The sequence below is a fragment of the Talpa europaea genome (genome assembly GCF_964194135.1).
Source record: "Talpa europaea genome assembly, chromosome: 13".
Taxonomy (NCBI): domain Eukaryota; kingdom Metazoa; phylum Chordata; class Mammalia; order Eulipotyphla; family Talpidae; genus Talpa; species Talpa europaea.
The window spans coordinates 36,016,143-36,033,969 of NC_140080.1; the positions used below are offsets into that span (position 1 = coordinate 36,016,143).

A 17,827-nucleotide genomic window follows, 5' to 3' on the forward strand; every position below is an offset into this window, starting at 1 on the left:
AAAAGTTAGCATAATTTCCTCCCTGCCCTGTGAACTGAGTGCAGATATCAGTTTTGTTGACATTGTAAAAACCCCCAAAGATTAGAGGATAAACTCCATATGACAACTTTCTGGGGCGGGGGAGGAGGGTGTGGTAAGAAGAGGACAGTGAGGTGGGTTACTTGTCCTTAAATTTGCATTTTAAATCAGTGAGTTTTAAATTCTGGTCTGTGATGCAGGAGTCCCCATAAATTTGTTTACAGACTTGGGGATAGAGGGGAGTTAGCTTAAGATGAATCATAAACTTGAAAGTGAAACCTCTAAAAGTTCCAGAAGAAAACACAAGACAAAAATCTTTGCAATCTGGGCTTAGCAGGGTTTTCTTAATAAGATCCAGAAAGCAATAGTTCTATTTTAAAAAATGAAAAATTTAATATAACTAAAATAAAAAACTTGTGCCTATCAAAAAACAGCATTAGAAAGTCAATCAGAAGGCACAGATGGAAGAAAATATTTGCAAAACACATATCTGATAAAAGAATTTATATCAAGAATGTATGGATAGTACATGAAACTCAATAAAAAAAGAACAAATCACTTAAAAGATAGATTAAATATAATACTTGAGGAGACACCTTATTAAAAGTTAAGTGTGTTCAATAAGCACAGGAAAAAATGCTCAACATCATTAATTATCAAAGAAATGCAAATTAAAACCATGAGATAGTACTATATGTGCACACACAACGGAATGGCCAAAATTAAAACACTGACAAAACCACATTTTAGTGATTATGTAAAGCAGCTCAAATTCTCACACATTATTGGAGAAAGTGTAAAAAGCTATAAAAAATTTTTGGAAAACAGCTTAGTAGTGTCTTATTTAACAACAAACAAAATCCTCCTTATAATCCAGCATTTCCCCTTCTAGATATTTACACAAGAGAAATGAAAATATATGTCCTCAAAAAACTTACACAAAAACATTTTGCTCTGCTTTACTTATGATGGCCAAAGACAGGGAGCAGCTTGGTTGTCCATGAAAAAGAGAAGCAATGAACAACTGAGATATATTCAAATGATAAAATACTACTCAGCAATAAGAAAGACTAAAAGTATAGGTCAAAAAAAAATTTTTAGTAGCTATTATTAATGGTGGAAACAGAACAGAATGAGACACAAAGAAAGGGAAATGAAAGAGAGAGAGTGTGTGTGTATGTGTGTGTGTTGTTTGGGGGTAATATGGAAAGAGGCCTGTGAGAACTTTCTGAGGTGAAGGGAAAGTTTCTCTTTTGATAAGGGCGGATGTATAAATTGTCACAATTCATGTTTGGCAATGTTAGGAATTGTGCATTTCATCATAGGTAAATCTTACCCTAAAAAAATTCATGAACAAATACCAAACTTTAATAAATGATATGTATAACTGAAATGTTTGATGAAAAATGCCAATGTCTGCAGCTTCTTTTAAAAGTTGTCAAAAAATAAGATGGATTGATGGATGGCTAGATATGTGATTAGGTCAATTGTAGCAAAATATTAACAATTTAGAGTGAGGTGCTGGGTTTATGTGTTTATTGTCAGTGTTTTTGTCTTTGCTCTATGTTTGAAAATTTTTATAGTAAACTATGGGGAATAGGGAGTGAATGTGTTGTTCAGTCATAATGTCTATTTACCCTCAGAGGAAGTGGAATGAACTCTGCCAATGATGGAGGCGGTGCACCCTTAGTGGGAAGCAGGCTGTAGTAGCCTAGGGAAGAGTGAATGAATACTGGGTACAAACATTCATTTTCCAAGGGCTCTGATAGTCCCAGCCTTACCCTTTACCCCAGGCGTTGTGTGGAAAATTCTGGGAAATATTGGTAAACCTTTTGCATTGTAAGATGAGGAAGGGCCCAGCCTAATAACTTTTAACCTCCATAGAGCCAGAAAGAATTCTGGAATTACTCTTCCATTTTGTAAACCCCATCCTGCTCCTTGGAAGTTGTAAGATAGTGCAGAGATTCCTCAAGTTACAGAGCAGGAATCTCTTCCCAACCAGCTCAGAGAAAAGAAATCAGAGTTGAATATTCCCAGAACCCTTTCCGCATATACATGGGTTGGCATCAGAACTAGCCCTTGCTTTAGGGTAGGACCTGTGTCTAAGGAAACTCAGCTTAGAGTCATTTATCTAGAACTGCATTACTTTAACTTTACAGTTGTCTGTGATAAAGAATCCACCTGTGTTGCTGTTGGATAAATTTACCTCCTGCCTCTCAAAGGGTCATTGTGGGGATGAATGAGATTGGTTGGTCTAATTAACATTTGTCTTAAGTCTCTGAGAGAAGGGGAATCTGAACTGGAAAGGAGTGAGCTTGTGTGGTGACTATGACTCACCCTCTGGCTGTTCTGTATCCTAGGCAGGGCCCTGGTCAGGCAGCAAACTCTCAGGAGCAGCTACTTCGGGATCATGGATACTGTACTGAGGAATTTCTCATTTGCAGTTTTTCAAAGCACAAGACAACAAGGGTCTCGCTTCTGCTGACAGAGCTGTGTTATTATTTCCAAAGACATGGGGGCGGAGTGGGGGGGGTTGAGGGAGTAGTTGGGGAGAAAAGAACACAGAACGATTCTGTTTAAGATTGCACATTTTGTCTGGGGTATGGGAAGGTGGGCTCTCTTTCCCCCATGGGAACACCACACTGACAGGCCATTGGGTTCACACCCACTTTTTAGTTACGTCACATGAAGCTGGGAAATGTTAAAGCCAGAAGACTCCTGCAACTGTGAGCTGGCCATGTCCTACATACACATCGCTCACATGCAGTCCACTTAATGTCACTTGATATCAAGTGAGCTTGTGTCCTTTCTGTTGCCTTTTAAAATTTCCTGAAATACTTTTCTGACTTTACATTGCTTAGCTTTCTTTTTTTCCTCTTTCATGTCCTGTTTTGGTTTATATTGGCTGTGACTCTGATCTAGGGTTGAAAGCTAGGGAAGCTGCTTATAAGGGTTTTCAGGATTTCTGAATATGAATTGCAAGGAAATTGCATAATGTTGCAGCACTTCCTCTTCTTGTTGCTTGCTTGTTACCCAAAATACAGTAGTTCCTTCTAGAAGCTTGAAGGAATTTGGCAAGTCCTACACCCTGTATGGTCTAATGTGGTCTAAAGAGTCAGCGTTATCCTGATTTGAGGTTGAATTTTTCTTGAGGTCAGACAGCAAAGCTTCCTGAATTATAACTATGACAACGGTGTTTATGTAACACAAAAATCAAAGTCCTTTTGGGGAGAGGGAGCACCCACAACAATCACTGTTTAGCAACCCCAGAAACATTTTGCTCGTGCTTAATTTGCCAGAACTGAAAGCAAGTTAAAATGAAAGGCCTACCCTGTCACTGGATATCTGGGTGTAACCTACCACCTTTATGCTCTGGGAGGAGACATTTTACCTTTTCACTTGAAATTATATCAGTTTAATTTCAGATTTCTTGCAGTGACTTGAGGTTAAGTACTGGCAGCACTCAAAATGTAACAGCATCACTATAATAACCGTTTCTTATCAAGGTCATTAGACCTTGTTCCTGACATACTGAGAAGACTGAGACACAACACTATGTATTGTCTTGAGTCCTTTGTTCCTCAGTCAGGAGTAGTTTCTTGAACCCTGAATATATGCCAACCCTGTGTTCCCTTTTAAGTTAACCCTCATAGAAATATAAGACAGAACTGGTCATCAGGGATTTGTTTAGAGATAAGAAATAATGGACAGGGCAAAATGTACCTTGAAATATTAAATTTTACAGATTAAACTTCTGGGATAGTGAGAAGTCAAGAAAGGAGTATTAAGGTGTTCTGCAGCCATTAGGTAAGTTAGGAACTCTGTGAGTATAGTGGAAAAGGGAAAAAATATTTTTGAGCACTTTCAGATGCTATGAGACTATTTTTAATTCTGCCAGTACCCCCACAGAATATTATTACTTAACTTTGCAGTGAGAAAACAAACTCAAAAAAGTTAAATATCCATATAAAGGAACAAGCTAAGAAGCAGTGGGACCAGGCCTTATCACCAAGTGTCCAGAGCCCACTGCACACTCTGCTTGCCTCCCTACTTTTCTTCACCCAAAGCCATTTCCCCCATTCTAGAATGTGTCCAAGACTGGTGAAAGGACAGGTTAACAATAATTAATCCTCAAATGAAGCTGACTTATCTCAGGAATGCCCTGGGCTGCCTTCTAGCTGAAATGGAGCTTAGTCCAGTATGTGAGAATGACATATAGCTCCCCTCCCTGCTTTAGTGGACCATGAAGATCTCTTAACTGTCAGTTATTTATATCCCGTTAAACTCTGCCTTCCTAGGAGTCCACCCTGACTTTCATCTCTGTTCAGAATGAGACCTTCCCCTTTGTCACATGACAGCCCTTGAAAACGGGTATCGTGAGATCTTGAAGGCTTCTCTTCTGCAGCCCGAGCAATGGTTTAGGGAAATACATCTTGTAGGAGAAATGTGTATGAGGGAGCAGAGAGAAAGGCCTTGCTGTCTAGCAAGGCCAGGGGCAAGACCAAACCTGATCTAGGGCAATAGAAAAAGAAATGGCCACGTGGAAAAATAGTTTCACCGTATACCATAGTGATAGAACTGATAAGTCTTGAAACTGATAAATCTTGTATGTGAGGCAGCAGATGACCTGAGTAAATATTCTTCCTATTTTTCTTAGTTGTGTGTCTATGTATATGTATGTGTATTATTTTTTCATTCTAGAGTTCCCTCTGAAGTTTAACTAGACCTTTTCATTAACTTCTTTGGTTTTTGTGTTTTTTAAACTCTTTTTTTTTTTTTTTAAGATTTATTTATTTATTTATACAAGCACCGGGTTCAGTCAGAAGCGCGGGAGGGTGAGAGAATTCACCAGAGCCAGAGCGGAGAGCAGAACAGGCAGACTGATGAAGTACACTGCTGAGGGGAGCAGCGGGTGGCAGGAGAGGTCTGCGCACCATGTGGAACCCTCGCTGGTACCCAGGGATCGAACCGGTGATGCAGAGGCTGCGGGCAGCTTTGCAACCCAGCGCTCAACCGCTGCGCCACCGGGGAGGCCCTGTTTTTTAAACTCTTAACTACAAACAAAAACAAACTTTTTTTTTTTTTTAAAAGATTGTTGTTGGTTTACTTATTTATGGAAAGAGCAGGGATGAATCTTAGTTACTTTTAGATAAAAGGGCTCAAGTGATGCCACTGGAATCTAGTGCCCCTTCATATCATGGTTCTATATGCATTTGCTTAACCAACTGTAATTAGGCTTTGCCTTATGGTGGCAGAATTGGCCACAAAAGACAGGCATGTATCTTATTCTCCTAGCAACATAATCAGGCCCCTTGCCTTTAGTTGTAAAACTAAGTATTGAAAAAAAAAGTGTTGTTTATTCTATTTGACCCAGAGCAAGTCTGATGCATGGTAGGATGCAATGTCCAGTTCACACAGCCAGACATGAAGGTGAATTTGGGATGGAGTCCCCAACCCCCAAATATATGAACTTAGTACAGCAGGGCTCCCCAAGGAAAATGAGGGTGGTGTTCATGAGGAACATGAAAGCTGAGCAGGTGGCAGTGGTAGGTGTCCAGAGCACTTTATTTCCCCCCAGTGTTATGAGGAATTACTCAAGAGCTAAGTAATCCCTTTGTATGTTTAGGTACAAAGCAACAAGAAATGCTTGAACTGATAGAAGAGAATCATTGGTAAATCATGTTGAACAGCAAGCAGTAATTTTTATTCACTGGCATGCTGGTGTGTTGGTATACTTCAGAGAGAGAAACTCTGTTCACATGGCTTTAGGAACACAGCCTTTTGGTCATTTAGAACACCTTGGAATGCAGCCATTTGGTCCTTGGAATACAGCCATTTGGTTCTAATCTAAGTTGCCTCTGTTGCAAAGGAGAGGGGACAATTCAGTGCTATGAGGTAAAGCAACCCTTTCCTTAGTTCATATTTCAAAACTCTGTGGTGATACTCTAGGCTCTGAAGCTCTTAGCAGCAGTTGTTGTCAACTGTTGGGTGCAGTGCTGATATTCATCCATGTGCCATCAAAAATAAATGGCTACCTGAGGGATTTTGATAGCCAGAACTAAGCCTAGTAAGATGACTCTGCTTTTAATGTCTCATAAGAAGGCTTGAATTATAAATTTCCACTCTCATCTGAGGTAAAGATTTCTGAAGAATTTGTCAGAATATTGGAAGAATGAGATCCAGTAACCTAGAAATGATAGACCTGACTTACCTTTCCGATCTTGTCAGTGTATCAGTGCAGTGTCATCAACTCCATTGTGGGGATTTTTTTTTTTTAAATAACAGTTTCTCTCTTATTCTTTCTACTCAAAATCTGTTCACCCAATCAATACTTATTGAACAGCCTGCTGTATGTCAGTTGCTGAACACTTTGCATGTAATTATACATGGAAAAGCAAGCCGCTCATTCACGTTTGTTCAGGTACACATCCTCAGTTCAAGACATCGGATGTTTTCATTGGCTTCACTTAGGAGATAACCTCCCTAAAACAGCAAATGCAATTCCAGGAGCAGTGGGAAGAGCAAGCCAGAGGGAGTGTTGCTAGGTGAGACATAGAAAAACAACAGTAGCCCTTATGCTTCCAACCTATGGAGCAGTTTTGTCACTAAGACTGGTGAAGAGAGGCCTATTTATAATGGGAGGAGGAGGAACCAATACCTGGATCCCCAGTTTTCTAGCCCCTGAAGTGGAGACATCCTTGTTTACTTCAAGCTCTTCAAATTACATTTATCCCTACATGCTTAAGCGTCAAGAGTTTCTTCTCAAAAGCTTTTCCAAATGTGACCTGAGGTCTCCTTGATCCAAAAATTCATGCCTGTTGTTGGGTGGTGTTTCACAAACCAAAGGTATCTTATTAGTAACTTCTCAGGGGTGTCACTAAAAGTTCCTAAATTTAGTCTATTAGAGTTTGTGAAATACTTAAATGTGGATTCTACAAGTCTGTCTGCCACACATTTCCTAGCAATACTGACCACTTCTCTTTGTATTAGCTGGTAGTTCTGGGGAAGGATGTTTTTGAGGGCATCCTAAAGTGTCTTAATCTGGTTGTGGTTTTTTTTTTTTAAAGATTTATATTTTATTTATATAATAGCTGGAGTACAGGCTAGAGGCGTGGGAGGGTGAGAGGATTTACCAGAGTGTGGAGAACAGAACGGGCAGATTGACTGAAGTACACTGCTGAGGGGAGCAGAGGGCAAGACAGGAGAGGTCTGCTTCACCATGTGAATTGCTCCCTGGCCAGCCGGGATTCGAACTTGCGCTGCAGAGGCTGTGGACAGCTTCACAGCACTGTGCTAAACGCACTGCACCACCGGGGAGGCCCTGGTTGTGGTTTCCAATTACTGTTATACTTGTATTAATTCGAAGTTTGTAGAATTACTGTTATGTTTAAATTGAGTGGAAATTTTGTTCTTACATAATGGTTGCATTGTTGCCATTCTAATTACTGCTTAGCTACTTTTGAGCTCTTCCTTAATCACCAAGCTATTTTTCACTGGGAAGCAGGACTGGGTGGGAAAGTTGTATGAAGTAGTGGTTGAATTACAGACTCTTGTCTAGAGGACTCTGACACTTGCTACCTTTGTATGATGCAGGTTGATTAACTTTCCAAAAGTAGAAGTAGAGGTACTGGTAGTAACCCATGACTGGAGGAGGAAATAAAATAATGCATGTAAATGCTTAGTAAGATGCCTGGCATATAATCGGTGGTAAGAAAGTGGTTGGTAGTAGGTGGGTGGTTATTTTTCTATTTGACTTTTGTTTAAAAATGGTTGAGGACTGGTTGCTCTGAAATTTTTTTTTGTTTTTTTTTTAAGCAGCAATTTTCATGTATTATTTTTTTTTAAAGATTTATTTATTTTTATACAAGAGCTGGGGTGCAGGTCAGAGGCACGGGAAAGTGAGAGGACTCACCAGAGTGAGAGCAGGGAGCGGAATAGGTAGACGACAGAAATACACTGCTGAGGGGAGAAGCAGGTGTGACAGGAGAGGTCTGCGGCACTATGTGGGTTTCTCACCGGCTGGCCGGGATCAAACCCACACTGCTGAGGCTGCAGACAGCTTCATAGCACGGTGCTCAGCACCCTGTGCCACTGGGTTGAGCCATTGCTCTGAAAGTTAACTGTAGATTGACTTTCCTTTCCCTTAGTCACTTAGCATTTAAATGTGTAATTGGTTAAATGACAATGCTGATGACACTGTTGCTATTGGATCCCTCAACTACATTCTCATTTATCCCATAGGGGATGTATGTGAGGAGAAGGCAGATGAGGGTGATGGTGATGAAGTTAATCTTTACAGAATTCTTTGTGGGCCGTGGGATTTCATTCTTTGCTCTAAGTATTTCTAGGTATTTCATTTAATTCTCAAAACAACCCTAAGCAATAGGGAATATTAGTATCTTTATTATACATATGGCAAGACTGAGGTTTGGAGATACTAAGTGATTAGACTAGATAGCCAATAAATGGTAGAGCTTGACTTTGAACTGACGCAGCAGATTATATTACTAATCATCACCATGGACAGAGAACAGCCAGAGGGGAGGAATTTAGGTAGCCCAGTGTCCCAGGCTACTTGGAGGAGACTGGAGAGAATTAGAAGTAGAGCTTATGTGTGAGTTCAAGTATAGTTTAGATACATTGTAGCAGTTTTAAATGAATTTGCCTTATGAGCCCATTTCTCCAAATTTCTGTGATTTTTGTGCAAATTTTGATTCAAAGTGGTGTGGCCAAGTGACAACGCATGTTTGTGTCAGAGGGAAAGCAATTTATTTTGTCTAATTATTGTTTTTTTTCCTTAATGCTTATAATTTGAAAGTTAAAAAAATTACTCTCTAGATAATCGTAATAAAGTTTACCCTAGAAAAATTCTGGGAATTCAAATGACTCTGTATTCCTCTCTTAATTCTCTAGGGACATGTAAATTGAATTGGCTCAGCAGTGAACAGAATTTATTGCAAAATCACATCTTAGTGGGGAGGGAGCATATGATGGCTTTCCTCACCATTCTTTGATTTATTAAATTGCATTCCCATTGTAGCTTCTGGGTAAGGACTCAGAATTGCAGTGCCCTGTGATTTGTATCAAAGACCCACTTTCCTGCCCTAGTGTTTATCTTCAGGATTGAGCCCTGTGGTTCGGAAGGAATACAAAGCATTATTTCTGTGTCAGATGCCAACTGGTTGCACGGGATAGTGGTAAATGCTTCAGGCCATGTTCCCAGTTTCATTTTCTCTCTGACTTGTGGCAAATTCTTGCTTCAAGTGACTCACCTTCTCTGGCTGCCCATGACATCTCATCACCTTTATCATCATCATGTGGTTAGTGGTTAAAAACTAGGGCTCTGGAGACAGACTGGAGGAGTTCCTGTCTGGAGTCTGCCTGTTTTCAGCTGCTTGTCCTTGTACTATGCTCTAAACTCTCTAATGCCTTGGCTTTCTTACCTATATGATGGCAATATTTAGGCTATTATGAGGACTAACCTGGAATCTTAGTAGTGAACGTTATAGACTTGATTTATAATAATGCACACCTGAAACTTAAATAATGTTATAATGCATCAAAATCAACAAAAATCTATGAGGGAGGGGAGGGATTGGGGTCAAAATGGGGGGGGTTGAAATTGTATGGGGACTATAAAAATAAAATTTATTATAAAAAAATAATGTTCCAATGTAGTGTTATATCAATTGAAAAAAAAAGCAAGGAAAAGTCATATAGAGCCTTTGGCATGGGATCTAGCACATAACAAGGCTTTTGTCATCATCATTATTTTATTATTGCTGCTGTAATTATTCCACAATGACTCTCAGATGGACCCTAATAAGATAAACATATGCTTCTATTCTCTAGAATCCTACACTTGAAAATAAGCACTCAATTGGCTTGGATATTTCCCAAATCTTAGTGTACAGTATTTAGCAGGTGCCAGTGCATACCTACATCAAAGTTTATAAAGCCAGAGGACTAAGAAACTTGAATGTGGCCAGGTCTTAGAGTATTCTGGCTAAGCATGATGGGTAGACTTTAGTTAGGTTGAGTTGCTGAGAAGGTATATTAACTGATTCAATCTTACAGGGAGTCATAATTCAGGGATTGTGCAGTGACTCATGGAATTGATACTGCAAAGTCAGGTTCTGTCCTGCTAACACAGAGGCTCCTGAGAGGCTTTTCTGAAAGTATTTAATCTAGGTACTTTGCTAAACATAAGACAAAAGCACAGCCAAAGACACCTTTTATTTCAGAAAATTGCCCTGTGTCTGAAGCTCAGTCTGACATTAGTAGGCAACTATGAGATCTGTAGATAAAGGTTTTCCTGGAACTTTTTTCAAATGTCAAATTTCATGCTCTTTGTTTCTACCAATATGGAAGGTATTTATGAACTGTAGGCTACTGGTGTAACTTGATAGTTGTATGCATTTGCCACTGCCTGGTAAAGTAAAAGGATTGGAACATCCCTGTAGAGGGAAGATCTACTACTTATCAGCTCTGTGTCCTTGGTGAATTATGTAACCTGTCTGGGCCTCAGGTTCCACATGTATAATATGGGACTAATGTGAGTGTCTAATGCATATGATGGTTAAAAGGATTAGATGTTATTGTATTGTGCACAGTACTTCAGTGCGCAGTGAACAAAACCCTTCCTGCTTGATCCTCTCCTGTGCTGCCATCTGGTCTGTGTGGTGGTGAGGCTGCTCCTTCAGCTTGGCCTTCCCTGTTGGGCCATGTAGTCATGCAATCCTGGTGGGCATGGTTTGTTAGCTCCATTTCAGAACTCTTTCTGTTTGCCTCATTTACCCAAACTAGACAGAGATTAATGGTCTTTCCTCAGAGGATTGTGTGGCACATGTTTCTGGTGCCTTTGGCTCATTGATCACACCTCTCCAATTGGGGAAATGCTTGCATGTCCCAGGAACTGACCTCCTGAGACCTAGGACACTTTGCCAGAAAGTAATCTGTTGCAAACTAATTAGGGAAAGCAGTAAACCCTACATTTCACTATTCCTTCTAGATTTTGCTTTTTATAAATAGGAGTAAGTTTCTCTGGGATATGATGTTTCAATTTAATGGGAGGAATGAAGAGATCAGGGTTGGCTGAAAAAAATAATTGCCAAAATATGGTCTCTTCCCTGCACTTGCTTTAACCCAACTTTCCAAGGTTAGTGAATGCCATTCACTGTGGACCGCTGGTGCTCGCTTTTATGAGGATACTTACTTCACTCACAGCTCACAAGGCCTTGCAAGATTGCATCTTTGCCTCTTCTAAAACTCTACTTTGCACTGATTGCCAATCACATCCAAAAGAATGTGCCATTTCCATCTCAAGGACCTGCACTTGCTGTTGCCTCTGGCCCCTAATCTTCCCAAGGAGGTCCTTTCTCGTCATTCATGTCTTCGCAAATATCAGCTCTTCAAAGCTGCTCTTCTCCACCCCAGCTCCACAGTAGCCTCTTTTAATTTCTCCATTGTACTTACAATTCTGTGTACCTGTTTATTTCTTCAGTAGTTGGTGAATTCCATGAGAGTGGTGATCATTGCTGTCTTGTTCCTCTGTATCCCCTAGCACATTACTTGGTTGTTATCCACACACAATAAATATTTGTTGGATTCATGTGTGGATATACAAATTAATAACTTGTAAGTGACTTTAGAAATCACTCATTTAAAGAGGTATTTTAAAGCTGGTATGCCCTTGTTTGATAGTCACATGGGTAAAACCAATAAAAACAAAGGGAAGGGTGGGGGTGTTTGGATACCTGGAATCTCGCTTTTCTTCCAGACCTTTTGGTAGTCCTTCTATGGCTTCTGCATGGCCCAGTTTGAAAGCCATGATCTAGATTCTTCATTTGCATTGATGGTGGAGGCATTACTGAGGGAGCAAGGGCATCCATGTTCCCTCTAGTGCAGACAGACATATGCACAGCCTCTGTATCAGCCTCTACCCAGACTCTGTGATTACTCTTCCTTCCCCACAAGTCCTGTGAACTCCAAGCAGCCTTTCGCCTATAGCATAGCCCAAAACCTTTTGCATTTGTCTTGTGCTGTTTCAATATATTTCTTTCACAATCTCATTTGGTCCTCATAGCAACCCTGGGAGAAGCAGGCAGAATAACTATTATCACTCCCATTTTGTAGATGAAAAAAACTAAAGCTAAGTAAAATAAAGTAACAATGATGAAACCCTTGCCGCCGGCAGCCGGGGAACGAACCAGTGATGCAGAGGCTGCGGGTAGCCTCGCAGCCCAGCACTCAACCGCTGCGCCACCAGGGGAGGCCCAACATCAGGAACTTTTGTTTTAAGTTATGATTTACCAGCTTCACCCTCTGCCTTTTCATACAGCAGAATCATAATCGCCAATGAAAAATTTGGGCACTAAGATTTTTTTTCTAAAGCAGTGACTTTATCTTATTTAATGATGTCAACATATCAGGGATTGGCAAACTGGCCCACAGGTCAAATCCAGCTCACCAGCTTTTTTGTATGGCCCAAGGAGCTAAATATGGTATTTACAGATGAACTTTTGCAATTATCTTAATGATAGGAAATACTAGCTTTGAACCTTAATTAAGCTAAATGTTATCCTCCCTTTAAAAAACAAATCTGTTCTTCTGATTAGTAGACCTGTATTTCAAAAAATTATACTCCTTGGAAAAGATATTCCAAGTGATTCTGATGACCACTATTGGTTGAAAACCACATATTTAAGCCCTAAAGGGATGGAGCCAAAGATCTCTAAGATAAGAGCTATAGAACCATGAAAGGAATTCTTACCTACTAGGAATAGTATATGTATATTTAGGAAAAATTGTTACATTTTGAATTTTGTCAGCAAAGTTTTGTGGAAATTCATTTTCTCTCACTGTACCTGCATAATCCCATCTATTTTGCTTTCTGACCCACTGAGCCTAAAATACTAAGTATCTGGCCCTTTACAGAAAAAACTTACTGATTCTTGTAATATGTCATTGTCTGTTTCATATTGAGGCATTTTCCTTCTTTCTGCATTGGGGCACTTCCCTTTTTATGATTTCTATAAATCATAGGAGGATTTTTATTACTAATATTTCCTTTATAACATTCAAACTTGCAAAATTATATAAAGTAAAAAATGATTGGCCCAAATCCCAGTGTTAACACTAACAGTATGTGCTATATTCTTGTCCAACTTTGCCTCTTACTAGCTATGAAACCTTAGTTAACATCACTAAGTCTCACATTCTCCATTTGTAAAACAATGATAGTAACAGTTCCTGCCCACCAGAATTGTTGTGTAGATTATTTGAGATAATTCTTATGAATTGTTAAGCACATTGCCTGGTGCTCAATTAATACCTAATGATTGGCAACTAATTTAAAATTTTTCTCCTGTTTTTAAAAATGTCTTCCATACCCACATAAGTTTGCTTTTTTCTAAGAAAGAAGGAATATGCTATTTTTTACAGTAAAGCGGCACAGGTGATTCTGAGGCATACACACTGAAGAACAGTTGAAATAAATACAGAGAAGTAGATAATTATAGAAGGGATTCATATTTGGATGCCAAAAATTGCCTTCCATTTTATGGCACAAAGTAGGGAATGGGAGAAGGGAATCATTTCGTTCAGAATACCTGTAGGACAGTATAAAATGCACACAAATAAATGTTTATTTCTGTTTTCCAGGTCTACAACTCGAACAAAGACAGTCAGAGTGAAGGGTGTAAGTATGTTGCTTGGGTAATTTTCTGAAGCTGGAGTTGGGGTTGGGCTTCCTGAAGTTGCTGTTCCACAGTAGAACCATCAAGAAGTGCTGTGGGCATGTTGGGTTTGCACCGTTTTCCCCCAGTGCAAGTGAGAATCTTCTACCCTGACTTCCCATGTGAGTAACTCCAGGAGATTCATTCTGTGGGCCTGACTGGCAAGGCAGTAATCACACCTTGAATTTATATATTCCATCACACTTCAAAAGCATTTCATGTACATTATCTCAGTTAATCTCAGGTCTTCTGAAGAATGTAGCTCCAATCACCGCTTAAAAGTAACTTAATCCAATAATATCCTGCTCCCCAAGAGTCCTGTTCTATGAGAATGCCAAAATTAACTTTGCTTCCTTCATTGTCTCACTCCAAGGACTGGAAAGGCAATAGCCATCTTAAGCAATCACTTAGTATGTCTGTGCTGATTGTTGCCTCTTTGGAGAGGAAAGAGTGGAGATGGTAAACTCTGCTAATACTCCCCTGTGATGGTGACCCTGGACCACCTCTGTAGAATACACAGCACTCTTCCCCTGCTACTGGCTCTAAGCTCTGGTTAATCAGTGATTTCCAAGGGCACCTGTAACATTGTAAATATGATGGTATTAAAACGAAACTGCAACTGCTGGAGTGTTTGGGGTGATTATCTCCTTGGTACATAGGAGAAAAAAACAAATGCCTTCCAGGTTTGCTGCAAGGGAACAGAGGAAATCCTGTTCCTTGGCCTTAGATTTACTTTGTAAAATTCACTTAGAAAAACTTTAAAGATAGCCATACCATGAATTGCAGCACTGTCAGAAAAATCTATAAAACAGTAGCTCTCCACATGGACAAAAGGGTGAACTTTTTTTGGATTGTTTGACTTTTTTTTATATATGAAATTCATTATAGGACAGAGGTTTTCCTTCTTTTATTCTTTCCAAAATATAGGTTTTACCTGTTTTATGTAAAATATAAACTAATTTGGAATGGTTGCTATTGGTAGGTTAAGAGATCTTTGGGGCTGAGAAAATGCTTGTTTGTTTTACCTCAGGAATTGAACAAAGAAAAATTTGTCAAGAAAACATATTCAACACCCGCCCCGCCTTCCCCACCTAGGTGGGATTATTTTAGAGTATCTGAAATCCACTCTGGCTAATTTGGGTTTAAATAACAATAGGAAAAAACATTAGTAATACTAATGAAGGGATATGAAAAACTGTAGAGTAACTGCAAAGTAGCTCAAATATCTGAAGAAACAGCCTTACAAACAGTGCAACTGGAGATCCAGGAATGAATGGGAAAGGATCTTGTGAATAATAGTAGCAGAATGATAAAGCTCTAAACATTCTTTAGTCCTTGCCAAATTCTTTTGAAGATTTGGGTTCCCAGGAAAAATAGAATCAAATGAGTCTAGTATAGAACCATGGGGGAAAACAATATCCCTTTTTTGACAGTTTCAAGAGCCCTGCATAAAATGGGGATAGTATAGTTTGCTAGAGGGAAATTAGCGAACACACCATGATAGGAAAGGATGGATACCCACACCATGCCCCAGCCTGGAACACTGTACTCCTATAATAAGAACTGTGGGGGATGAGATGCAGATGAATGGAAATCCCCAACCAAAAGTTTGCTTGTAACTTGTGACTTTTTCAACCTGCTTCTCTTGCTACAAGATGTATGCCAATAGATTTGAAAGACAGCTGTGATTCTAATGGTGGGCATGCCAGCAGGTTCTACCATTCTTTAAAGGCCTTTGGGTATATATGTATTGAAAGACTTTGACACGAGAATATCCTTTGACTCAAAAATTTGTCTTAAAGAAATAGACTGAAGTGAAAAGATGTTTGTATAACCAAGAGGTTCACTGGGGCATTGGTAAATGTCCAATAGGAAGTTGATAAATCCAAATGTCCAATAGGAATGTCCAATCCAAATGTCCACTCCAAATGTCCAATAGGAAGTTGAAAAAAAAATGTTATAGAATACTATGTAGCCTTTAAAAAGAATAGGAACAGCACATTGTTAATTGAGTTTTTTTTTTTTAAATCAGGCTATAGAAGAATGTATTTTGTAAAATAAATTATTTGACTCATGTAGATATGATTAAAAAAAGTTTGGAAATAACATTATCAAGCTCTTACTCAGAATAGAGGGTTGAGTTTATCAGGAGACACTGACTTTCTACTTGTCTGTATTTTACATTGCCTACAAAGAGCCTGTATTTTGCAATAATAGCTATTAATAGGTAACATTTATAGACCTCCGTGTTCCAAGCATGTTTTATGCACATTAGCACATTTAATACTTGCAACACTCTGTGAGATAGGCACTTTTGACCTACTTTCCTACTTTGTAGATTAGGAAATGGAGGCTAGTAAGATCGAGACATGATTTAATCTCAGTTCTGTCTAATGCTAAAGGCTTTGCTTAACCGCAAGGATATTCTACCTTCCTGGGAAAAGAATTATGCGAAAAGTTCCATTTTGAAAAGCATAAACACTTGCTACATTTTGCTTTTGGCATCCGGTTCCCAGAGATTAGAGTTGGCTGCCTTTAGTCTCTGATGCTTCTTCAGTCACTTACCCTACATTTAGCAAACCAGACAGTAAAACGTGGGTTAAAACATACTGGCCACTTTTTCAGGAGTGCTTTCGATAGAAATTATTTTTCTAGGGTATTATTATCCTGAATGAGGTTCCATTCACTTATTTCCAAGCTGACAGAATCAGGGTAGTGTTCTAGGTTGGTGCTTCCTCACCTCCTTTGGCATTGAATGGGCTGCCTTTTCATACCATGCAATTCCTTAGCTCCCCTGCACTCTCAGAGTGGTTGTACTTGTCTCAGTGGCAGTGACTTGCAGTCTCACCCCACACCCACCTACAGGGCTGTTCAGCCACAGGTGGCACTATTGCCTAGGGTCTGATTGCTTTGCAACAGTTTTTCTGCTTATACCACAATCAAAATTCTTCTGAAAATGAGAAGTCAATGTGATGTAAATTTAGGAGCAATGCATGTTTTTTTCTACCTTTAATATCGAGATTTCAAATGTCTGGCATTTTCCTTTGCAGAAAATGAAAATGTTTTGATGGGAATTTGAATGTCACTGTTTTTACCATTGAGCCAGAAATGTTTTGAAGGGGCAATATTTTGGGGACACTTCCAAATTTGTTGCTTTTTGTATCTTGAATTTGTATCTTGAAATTCCTCTCAGGGCATGCAGTGCCTGTAGGGTATAACACAGGGCTGAAAGTACTATCTGTCAGCTACTGGTATTTTCCCACTGGCCCAGCTACCAGGGAGAGAATGACAGCAGAGAAATACATGCACATTTCTTTGCATAGCACTTTTAGTCTCCTCTTCTTTATGTTCTATTTCAAGCTCATGCAGAATAGAGGGATTGCATTGATCATCCTCCCTGGCTTGGGCATGTTATCATTACAGGCCCCTCCATTTATTCATTTATTCATTCATTCATTCTTTCATTTTTTTTTTTTTCACTCCCTTCCCCAACTCCTACTTCTTTCTTTCCCTGTTGGCCACCATTCTTATGTGTCCTTTAAAATTATTTTCTTAGAGGGGCCTCCCTGGTGGCGCAGGAGGTTAATACGCAGCACTATGAGGCTATCTGCAGCCACTGCAGCACGAGTTCAATCCCCAGCCAGGGAGGTGACCCACATGGCGCAGCAGACCTCTCCTGTCTCCTCCACTGCTCCCCTCAGTATATTTCAGTCAGTTTGCCTGTTCTGTGTCCCATTCTGGCTTACACCCCAGCTCTTGTATGCATAACTAAATAAATCTTTAAAAAAATTATTTTCTTAGATAATGTATATCTTTTATCTACCTATATTTTTAAGTTATAGAGATGGTTTTATGTCTTTTTTCAGTTTCTTTGCTCTATTAGCATTGTATTAGGAACCATCCATGGTCCGCTGTCACTTTCAAAGTGCAGCTTCTGCCTGCTAAGTGCTCCAGGGTGTCTAATGCTGTATATCTAGTTTTGCAGAGATCCATCCATCACTTGTTGCCTCCAACTCCCATATCCTACTGATACCATCACGAGGAATACCTTGTACATGTCCCCCTGTGTAAGA

The 17,827-nt window shown here is 39.5% G+C and overlaps 1 protein-coding gene across 1 annotated transcript in view; it reads left to right on the forward strand.

Annotated features, from left to right (window-relative positions):
- Positions 1-17,827, forward strand: part of ARHGAP26 (Rho GTPase activating protein 26) — a gene marked incomplete at its 3' end in the record, with an annotated part of 427,812 nt that overhangs the window by 208,058 nt on the left and 201,927 nt on the right. Inside the window, exon 12 of the mRNA XM_084252634.1 lies at positions 13,681-13,717. Within this exon, the coding sequence (XP_084108760.1) occupies positions 13,681-13,717 (37 nt within the window). The remainder of the gene's footprint in view (positions 1-13,680; positions 13,718-17,827) is intronic.